The sequence below is a fragment of the Gnatocerus cornutus genome, chromosome 2 (assembly GCF_029298725.1).
Source record: "Gnatocerus cornutus isolate USDA-ARS CGAHR chromosome 2, icGnaCorn1.1, whole genome shotgun sequence".
Classification (NCBI taxonomy): Eukaryota; Metazoa; Arthropoda; class Insecta; order Coleoptera; family Tenebrionidae; genus Gnatocerus; species Gnatocerus cornutus.
Window position 1 is genome coordinate 15,716,880 of NC_142234.1, and position 11,175 is coordinate 15,728,054.

The following is an 11,175-nucleotide window of genomic DNA, read 5'->3' on the forward strand; positions in this document are numbered from 1 at the left end:
AATCTATTTTCGTTCACATAATGTAGGCCTTAAATTAATATCCTAACGATCACTCAACATTAGACAGATATTTTAGCTACTCTAAGATATGTACAATGAATTATATAAAAATTATCAAATGATATTCGATGAAATATATTCCAACCGCCCATTTGGCACAAGTAATTATTTGACTAGTAAATATTAGGGCTTTTCGCATTTAAATATGATAAATTCGTAAAATTTATTGTATTGGTCAAAACTATACTACTTATATTCAAATCATGTATAGTATATCTCCCAATATGAATATTTACATTGCAATGATATGAAATTTGAAGTTATTGCACGATGTTTTGCGAAACGATTTTTTTGGCATTAGATAATAGTCATTAAAGTTAAGTGTAATTTCGCCGTGAAGGCCGATTTTATGATGATACTTGAAATGACTGTTTTGATGAAACAAATTAAACTACTTCTATCATCGGGATAAATTCTGAATATTATAACATTCACATGTTTAGTGATCATAGAAAGAAACTCTAAACTAAAAGCCTCTATTCCTATTTACACGTTAGTTTCTCTTTTTATTCATTTCCGGTCCCAGCCCGAATTGTAAAACCAGGACGACTCATCCCTCGACTTTCCCCAACTGGATTCCAAGCTATTCTCCTGTAAAACAACCAGCAATATTTAGTGCAACAGATGGAATTTGCAAGATACCCCAAACTGAGAATGGCTCATTGTTGACGAACTCAGATAATCCATATTGGAATAATAAGGATAATTATTATAGCAGTTGGTGGATGAATTTGTCGTTAAGACCGTCGGTTGCGACGAAGAACACCAAGAGCGGTGTTGTTCTAAAGTGAAGCTGTCAATAGACGCGGGCGACCAAATACTGGAGTTTGCCGAATTTGTATACGTCGAGGATGCAATCTGGAAAATTGTTTGTGAAATTTTGTTGGGAACCCCTGGTGTATTTATATTTACCGTTGGTGAGCTTGTACTGTTGGTAGAAACATGTAGTTGGGGCTTGATGTAGTTCGGGCTGTCCCTAAGATGTGGCGCCGCTGATACACTTGGCGAGCTGGCCGATGAACTGAAAATTTGATTTTCTGTATGAGGAAAAGGCCACATATTCATATATTTTTTTATTCACGACAGATAAAAAATGATTTACCTTGTACTAGTATTGTTGTTTATAGAAACTGGTGTTGGAGATGACTTCGCTAAAACCGTAGCAGGTTTGTTCTTTAATTTGGTTGTTTTTTCCACACTTTGTTGTTGATTGTGTTGCTTTTGTTGCTGCCGACACTTGGCTCGTCGGTTTTTAAACCATACCTGCAAATTTCGAGGAGTTAGTAAAAAATCTTACTCAATATACAAAAGGATTAGGGCCAGGAAACGAGAGAAATATATTGATTTTCTCATCATACTGCATGAGAATTTCTTCAGTTCACACCACTTTTTAACTAAAAATCAATAAACGTGTCACATTGTGACAAAAGGAATCCGTACAATTACTGGAAACGAGAGCAGAATTTGTGTAGGACGCAGATAAAGGTTTCTTTGCTCGAATTATTGATGACTATTCAATCTTCATTTGTATTTGTTTAACGAGATTAAATTGAAAGCGAATTGCCCAAAATAGCGTCTGCGTTTCGATAATTCTATTGCTAGACGAGCTTGTGGTCACTACATCAAGTTTTATGTGAAAAACCATCCCGTGCTTTCTGATTTGCAACTTTATACCTTTTATTCTTCCTTCGAAAGTGATCTTGAACGTGTGCCAACAATAAAATCGTTAACCGACATGACAATCGTAACTTGGGGTTCACAACAAAATGTACAATGCAAAGTCATAATAAATCAGTAAAGAGCACATTAGAAACCGATCCATTTAAGAGTGAATGGTACGATTGTTGAGAGCTAGTCGTTAACTTATTAGCCATACAACGTAATGCACAAGCACGCCTCGCCCACGGCTATTGTTCCTTTACCAAGGGAACCCCAGTCCAGACCCGGGGCGACAAATTGCTCTCCCGTGTGTTTGTTTCTTTGTAGATGACATCCCTGCGCGCCATTTGTCATTTATACCTTCTCAATTATAGTAATTTGTTGCGTAACTTACCGTTTTGGTTTGGATAAGCCTACATTGCTTGGCTTTTTAGGGTAAGCTTACTCCACTTACCCATAATTTATTTCAGATTTAATTTTGCTGACAATAGTGTGAATCATAGGTAAGGTGTTATTAGCGACATAAATGATCAATAATTTGTATTAAATGTCTCATATCAAAGTTTTTTATCATGGCGATGTCATTCAATACCTTGGCAAACCTTATAAGAAGAAATTTAATTTTCTACAATTGTTTAGCTGTCGCAAGAGTTAAAAAAAGGTGTTTCAGATTCAACTTCAACTTGAATTCAGCTTAAAGTGCGTTTATTTTTGAGAATAAAAGGGTATATTTATTTGGGGATTTTTTCTCTAGATATCATTATCCAGAAACTGATACCTTTAATTCTTGATGAAGGAGCTTACAAACAACGCTCAAAATGAATTCAATCTGAGATTCGTCGCCGTAATATTTGGATATACATTTTCATTTCCTTTTTGTTGAAACATGTGAATTTGATAGCCAATAGGCTATAGGAAAAACGGCACAACTCATCATTCAAAACTTGGCAAAATGCACCTAAAGCTTGACCATAATATGTTTTCAGTAGACTAAACTCTTTAAAGCCTCAAAATTTATAGCCGACAGTAAAATTTTCGTTTTTTGATCGTTTACGTCCATAAACTCAAAGCAGTAATAGGCGTGTCAATTTATTACTCGCACCTTTATGCAGTCTTGAAATTCCAATAAGTTCAAGTTGCAGATAGCTATATTTTTGTGTCTCGTTTACCATAAAAGCATTACCTGAACTCTCGATTCCGGCAGATTAATTTTAAGCGCGACTTCTTCTCTCATAAAAATGTCAGGGTAACGCGTCTTTCCGAAGAGGGCCTCCAGGACGTCAAGTTGAGCCCTGGTGAAGGTCGTCCTCTCCCGGCGCTGTTTTCGTTGATTACCTGCGCAAACACATGAATCAGGATTACCACCTCTAATCCTCCTCACTCATTAAAATAGCTCAAAGGTAGAAAACAGGCAGTGTTGTAGACAATCGGGCAGCGTTTTATTTTTCATAAAAAATTGAACGGAATTTGAGATGGAATCGGGTTTACTACTATTTTTTGCGTTATGGTTTGTGGTATAGTGACTATAAATCAATTCGATATCAAATAAAATAGATAAAAGGTATTATGAAAGTGATGTAAATGGGTATTCTACAAAAGCAGCGTCATGTGGGATGCATATATTTTGTTTAATAATATAAATGAGTGCTTTGGTACTGAATCGGTTTCAATAAATTTAAATAATTTACCTAAAATAACGCATGCACACATAAAATGTAAATATTTTCAATTACAAAATATCACATAACCACTCAAACCGATTGTAAGGATTTATCGTATTTATTCGTGAATAATAATGATTATTATCAATAACATTATTTTGTTTTATGCGAAATCTTTTTATTTTTTGCATTTTGGCTTATTAAAATGGATACATTTTCAATTAACAAAGTCTAATTTATTTTATTTTAGATAATAATCAATCATTACACTTTTTCGTGCATGATCGGATTTGTACCAATTAATTTTTTTTTCAAACATATGTAACAATTATAAATAATGTACCTCCCGGATATCCAGCCATGGACGAATGAAGTGAATCTACTGGTAGTCCATGCAGGCCTAAACCTGGCACAGGATATGGCGCTGACTTTAAATACGCCATGCTTGAGGAACTTCCGCCGCAAGTGCTTCCAAAACCCGGAAATGACAATTCGCTCTCGGGATTGCATCTGTAAAACAGAAGATATTAATGTTTAAAGTGACTAACACGCTGCTAAACTAGATAATTAAAAGTACAAAGCGAGTTTATTTTTTTCAAACATGCTACCCCTTTTGAACAACAATGAAAAGACTTCAACAGCTTGCAGACAGCATGGTGCCAGAAAATCTCCAAACGCAAGAATTGGTTACTAATGTAGAAAATTCTGTTATTATCCAAGGCTTAGAGCGGCATCACACAAACATCTTCCTATAAAAACTTTCTTAAACGTTTGTCTGGTTGGTCAATACGGTTCTTCCTGTTACAAACTGAGACGCTTCAAATACTCTTCTACGCGATTAACTCAAAAAATTGGGTTTCATTCATGGAAGCGGTTCTTGTAATTGTCATTAGATCATACAAAAGAGTCAAGATGACACAAGATCCAGCGGTGTTTTTGAATGCTGGTAATCTGTCTATTACCCCTTATGCCAATTAGCGATGCTGTCGTTTTATACGATTTAAGTCTATCTCGGACTTTTGATGGCGAAATCTAACCCCCTTTGCCTTATTAGGGGTAAATAGAGGGTGGCAATTGAGTTAGCCATGACATGATCACTCTGATAACGTTAATGATGGGCCATTAGACAGATTGTTTGATGCAGAAAGATCGGATGAAAATGACTTTGATGTTATTTAATTTATTCGGAAAGTAGTCGGAAAACAAAGGGCGGAACGACATCTCTAGTTAGAGGGAGATAAATTGTTTTAAACAGCAATTTAACGGAAAATTTTCTTTGTTGTTCAAGTGCTCTTACTCAAGATTTTTTCATATTCTCACCAGCTACCCTTCGAGTGGACTAAAAAAACTTTGCGCTCCCTAGACGTTAGTTGTTTAAAATGTATTATAATCTGTCTTAATCTGGCAGGGCATCATGACATTTCTTTTGTATTTTGGGATTATTAACGCCTCTTCGTAGGTCAAGGTGTCAAAGAAACCTGACACTTGCATCAAGGACAATAAAGACTAACTTGTTATAGGTTGTAACCGAACACCCAAAAATTTGATGACAACTTTTTTTTTCGATTCTGATAAGTCGAATTCATCTAATCTCGAGATTGACGAGTTCTGTTCTCTTGAAATATTTGGGGGTGTTAAGACGTCATTAAAGGATTTAAAAACACGTTTTAACCTTTCAACAAGTTTCAGGTGTTTAATTATTTTTTGTATCATGAGAAAGATTTACTTTTCTAAATATTTAGGCTCCGTTTAAAAGCACCCTAATTTAGTCCTGCAAGTTATCCCAATCTCCATTCTGCTCCAAATTGCCTTCCCAGCAGGTGCATAATCATTAAGGTAAATCACTATTATCCGTTGAGGATCACTCGATTTAATTTACTGGTCGTCATTACAGTACCCACTAAATGCGCGCACGTGTACGTAAATGATTTGGTTTGGAGTAGAATAATGCTTTGATCGGATGTTAGTGGATAGAACCATCCTCTGCTGCTATGGCGACCGATGGTATTAAAATACGCTCCAATTTATCGATACACAAAAATGCAAATCCTCTTTTACATCGTTTAGGTAGGTGCGAGGGAAAAACAACCAACGATGAGCGAAACATGTACCAACGTACCAACGATATTTCTTGGCATGACGACAATTTATACAATCCCTGTGTAAAAATGCGTTGCGTGAATTGGGGTCAGACAAACAGCCTTTTACGGTTGTTATCTCAAGACTCCAGGAGCAATGTAGCAGTGATGGCCATCGAGAGCCCGACTGCAAACCCAGATAAGAGCTGAAGTGGCTGTGAAGAGGGGTTTGTCCCTTCAATCAACCCCACAACTAGACAACTCTATTAGAGGAGCACACGACTTTATGTTTATTGTTTTACAGTGGGAAACTTACACCTCGTAACCGTTGGAGTGTTAAATTTAATCAAACAAGCTTGCAGCTTCAACGACTTTCATGAAAACTGAAACGTCCAACATTTTTGTGCCAATTTGTTTTGCTCAGTTAAATATTCATTACACGTGGCTAGAGGAAATAAATTATCAAAATCATTTAAAATTGCAACTCAAGCTTACGTTTATACAGGGTGAGTCACTATGAGGCTAATTTATGTTTGAGGAACTAAGAATTTGGTGTTTTTTGAAAATATGAAGTAGTAGAAAATATCAATTATAATGTAGCTTTAGATTTCTTTTTTTAATCTCCAGTTCAAAAATAAAGTTTTTAAAGACTTGAGAATTCAAGCATTTTATTGATTTTGTGATTTCTTTGAAAGCAGAATCAATTTAAAATTATTTTAAATTAATTAAATCCAAAATCAAACTCACCCAGCAGTGAGGCTGTTTGGCCACATCTACTTTGGTCCCTGAAACACAAAAATCATATGTTAGCATTTTACATGTTGTATGTAAATTTTCTTTCTAATTATCCATGATATTTTTGAATGTTGTAGTTTAATTCAGACGTTTTTAGCGAGTGTCAGTTGTCCAACTTGACGGTTATAGCAGTGGCAGCAATTAGGATACGTCAACTTTCCATGGATAACTAAAGAGGATTTTTTTGCCACACCCGTTATTTTTTTAATCTAAAATAAATCATTAATCCGTAATCAAAATTGAATTTCAATTCAATAAATAGAAGCAATTTTATTGATACAAATATCCGTCGGTACTGCGTTTTTTTTCTTTTTACACTTCCACTTTATCGAGCAATAAGTCAAAGCATACTTGATGTTTACATAGAAACTTCATAACGCTCACTTGATTTTATAAAATCGTTTTTAAACATCTGCAAGTTGAATCAAAGCGAGAAGGAAACTGCATTCAAACGTATAAAAATGAAATGGTATTTATTGTGTATTTTCGTGCATGTCGATCAGATATTAAAACGGATATCGGTTTTGAAGTTTCCATCCCTTTTAATGAGTCTTGTATGGGCTGCTTATTCATCTGTAACTAATATTGCTCTTGATTCTTTTACACAAAGCTTTTTAAAGTTGTTGCCGAGAGAAGTTAAGAAGGATGTTCTATTTAAAAGTTTGTCGAATCTGGTCATGAGTCATTTTTGTCAGGACACAAAATAAAGACGAACAAAATTGTGACTTAGATTTTGTTCATTCATTTGGCGAATTTATGAAATGGTTATTACGTGTTTTTCAATGGAAGGAGAGTATTCAAGGATCTGTTATTACACCACCCGCATGCAAGAGGGTGCTTATTTCAAACTTAATATTCACAAATCCTTTATACTCATGTGGTTTTTCAAGTGTAATGTTCACTTTGGGTGCTGCTATTACATTTTCCATTGACCATACGTACAAGTGTTTGTTCAGCATGTCTAATAAATATTCCTAAATGAAAAACGTGAATTTCGTAAACATCCATTTTGAACAATATTTTTTATTTATTATTTATTATATTTAATATTTTTCGCTTATAAATATGTTTTATGTTAATAAATATGCTTATTTGAATGAGTAAAGAGAAATGTGTTCAATTGCTTTATTCAATATGCTGATATTTATTATTTATTTATTGAACATCACTCTATAGATAAAACAATAATTATTATTTAATAGTAGAATAATAGAATAATGTAAAATATGTAAATTTATAGATCAATAGCTTTACCTATTAGTACTGTGCATTTTATTCAAAATTATGCCCCGAGATTTTTTGCAGCAAAATTTATTCGAAATTTGGGTAACTGGTAACATTATTCCACTTGTTTGCGCCCCATAATATCCACATTGAAACTCTTAGGAAATTTAACACTCTTCTGGTTTCCGATGAAATTCGCGCTCAACCTCGGTCGGATACATTTTCAACTTAAAGTGATAAACCCCCAATTTGAGCCAGATTTAAAAAGCCGTCGTAGGTAGAATATCTTTTCGAGATGTTATCGGTGTCAGAACATTTGTGCAAATCCGGGGAACGTCGCAAGTTTACACCAATTTCACGGTGGTTTGCATTTAGAAGCTCAGTGGGTTGGAAGTTTTTCTAAAGACTTGATAATGACCCCAGCGATTTTGTGCTTTGAATTGGTGATATAAAAACTTACTTACTCATTAGTTGTTGGAAAAATATGAAAAAATCGTGCGAGAAATCAAAGAGTAAAACAGTCTGGTGGAGTAGCCGGTTACAAAAAGATAACTTGAAACGCACTGAGGAGAATTCCAATGAACACTTTAGAGTTTTTATCACTTCGATTAACAAGCGAAACAACTATCATTAACGAGTTTGCAAGATTCGAACTTTTTTTAGTTTGAATGATTTGCACGAAGTTGCGTTCTCAGGAGAAGACGGCGGTGAACTGAATTACCGCACAGCTACTCCGAAACGGCACTACTAAATCCAATATAATCATAATATAATGATAATACTCTTTACGGGATCCGTGGATTTACTAGCAGCTAACTAATCGTCTTATGTGTGAATTTTGCCTCTTTTTCTAATCCGATTCAGGCATTAGACCAAGCGGAACAGAGACCGTCACATTCTGATGGCCTCAGAATTGTCGAACATGCTTCAGTGATCATAAAACACAGAAATGGCCATATAAATAAAACTTTGGTACTTTTCTTTGCTAATGTAGTACAAATTTCGTACATCCTCTAATTCCGAAATTAGGTATTCGCAGCAGTTGCTACTTGAGCAATTTTATTATCACTGATTGTATTATAATGTAATACTTTTAATTTATTGGCAAACTTAATCATGTCAAGATGAGCATTTATAAAAAGAAGAAACGTATGGGCACTTATTTAATATTTGATTGAGTTAATTGAGGAGCTTTGAGCTTGCTCAAAAGAATTTGTCTGGTCGGCGGAAGTTGAAAAATAATTACTTTACTCATTACTTGTTTTAATACGTTTAATTTTGAATAAAATTAAATTGTTGTGATGGATATTTACCTACTAAGAAGAGTTTTTCTTCGACAAGCACTGGAACGTGTAAAAACCGGTAAAAATGTAAATTGCGTGTTTGAATTTGTCAAAACATATTCTAAAAATTGTCGCAATTTTTGTAATATTCTCGAACTAAGAGATTTTGAATTTTTTTTTAAATTTACACTTACAAAGTTTGTTCGTAGTTTTGATGACAAATTGTCTTCAAATTAAATTTTTTTTTCTATTTTTTTGGCTAAATATTATGATGTTGGTCTTTTTTGGTTTTGTTTTTTTTTGTATAAACTAGAGCTTAGCTCAATGGTGTATTTATCTGAAATGACCAAATTATGGGAAAATAACTTTAGAATAATTTATGAAACGATTCACTCTGTCTTACAATCGCCTAAACAAAAATTTGAGCCAACAATGCGTCGTTTTTATTTGAGTCAGTTGATATCAAACAAATTTTTGTATTTCTGATTTCACAGACCACATTTTAGAAAGGCCCATTAGCGGCATTCATATTCCCGCTTTGTGTTACAGTTTGGAACTTTCAAAACACAGTAACTCTCGCTTGATCAAAGAGCTATCAACAAATTTTAAAACATTTTTAAATGAGAAGGACAACCAACATTGGGATTATTTAAAGTCGATTTGATAGCTATTCTAAAGCAGTAAATCTCTGCAAAAATAAAAATATAAAAATGGTTGGAATTACAGCAACATTTTTGGACACGTTAAATGCTTTGGAAAAATAATTTAAATTTTTTTAGATTTTGCTAAAACTGTATTAAAAAAATTACTGCACGACGGATAAAACTATATCATTTTTATTTTGTTGTTTAGAATATGCTTGTTTATCACGTTATGAAAAATCTGTTTATAAAATTGAAAAAACAATTCAAAAATAATTTAAAAAAATTAATATCAACACTTGTGATTGCGTTTTTGCCCTTTAAATTTAAAAATATTCATACAAACGAAATGTTTATTTATGTAAAAAAAATACTTTAATTTTTATTTTTAATAGAGAACGAATGTGTATTCATTTTTAATAAAAATAAATTTAATAAAAATATAATTGCAAATTTGAAAAAACTGCAACGAACGGAAGTTTAATTAGAGGATGAAATTTCATATTGTTTGATTATAAAAAATTAAATATTTTTTGTCTTTCTATGTCGATTTAAAATCATAAAATTATTAATCTAATTAGAGCTAAATGATGTCGCAGTATCAACAAGTAATGCGCCTGGTAATTGTTAAATAATGTCATTTTATCAAAAGCTTTTTACTGTAATACTTTATATTGGAACATAACATTTAATCGAATTATATTTATAAAAGCGGCCATAAAAGTTATAACATTGTTTCATCTAACTACGGCATTGATAAATGTGACAAAAACACAATAAAACCGAAATTAGCGTGTTGTATATTTGCGTGACTAATAGCAAGTAGAAGTTAATTGGTTAGAAATAAAAAATTTCGGGATCATCAAATCATGACGGCAAACCCGTATAAACAAACCAAAACAATATACTAAAAATAATCCGCATTAATCAAATCGGATTAAAGTAAAAACGGAATTAAAAGCGCAAAACGCCGCATGAAGCGTTAACGGAAGGATCACTCGGCACCGTCTTGAACGAAGAAATACGTCGGAGTGAAAACTCACCTTGTTAAAAAAAAAGAGGTGTAAAGAAACAGATGAGAATATCGGTGCACAACGTAAGTCAATATATATCACTCCATCTATTTGTTCACTTAGTCAAACACAATGCGGAGTTAAGCCGAGGTACTTAGTGTAGATAAAACCCGAGTTTAGCGCAAATCGGTTTACAGTGGATTCCTAACTATATACACGCTCCTAATACGAAAGCTGTATTAAATAAGTAGAATTGATCCTCACTTTTCGTGGCTGAGGACACGCCCCACGCCCCGCAAGCGCGTCGGGGAAGCTCGGTGGCAAAGCGCGATGCACCGCAGGAACGGCGGCGTAGCGGACGTCCACCGCGTCTACGGACTACGATCTTCCGGGACGAAAGCTCCACTCGAAACGCATAAACTGAAAGCCACCGATGCTGCTCACAACTAACGCCAACTATGGGGAGATCAATATGGTGGTGAAAATATATACCCTCAAAAAACGAGAAATAAACGCAAAAAGACCAGTAATGTGAGTGAAACTATTTGCTGCTTTAAATTCATGTGCGATTCTCTTTGGAGAGACATTCACTGGTGCTGTCTCGCAGATAAAAGAGAATCAGATTAAAACAACTCGAATTTAAGTCTAATTTTTATATGTATTTTCAAAACATTGCACCAATCTAAACCATACAATTTTTACTTAAATTTTCTTTCGCTAACACTATATTTTGACTAGTCTTTTTTCTAATTCACTTTTAT

The 11,175-nt window shown here is 33.9% G+C and overlaps 1 protein-coding gene across 1 annotated transcript; it reads right to left on the bottom strand.

Annotated features, from left to right (window-relative positions):
* Positions 1-31: 31 nt before the first annotated feature.
* On the bottom strand, positions 32-10,728 carry LOC148179470 (homeobox protein OTX2-like). The gene is made up of 8 exons (XM_088029942.1): positions 10,445-10,728; positions 6,206-6,243; positions 3,724-3,890; positions 2,903-3,054; positions 1,163-1,323; positions 973-1,081; positions 703-918; positions 32-651 (listed from the first exon to the last, which is right to left on the bottom strand). The coding sequence occupies exons 2-8, from the start codon at positions 6,229-6,231 to the stop codon at positions 571-573; spliced, it is 912 nt and encodes a 303-aa protein (XP_087886068.1). The 5' UTR covers positions 6,232-6,243; positions 10,445-10,728; the 3' UTR covers positions 32-570.
* Between the last annotated feature and the right edge of the window lie 447 nt (positions 10,729-11,175).

Coding starts and splice junctions, on each gene's coding strand:
- LOC148179470 (XM_088029942.1), bottom strand. CDS start 6,231: ATGTGGCCAAACAGCCTCACTGCTGG. Junction 1,324..2,902: donor TGCCGGAATCGAGAGTTCAG/GTAATGCTTTTA, acceptor CGAAATTTGCAG/GTATGGTTTAAAAACCGACG. Junction 1,082..1,162: donor AACAACAATACTAGTACAAG/GTAAATCATTTT, acceptor TCAAATTTTCAG/TTCATCGGCCAGCTCGCCAA.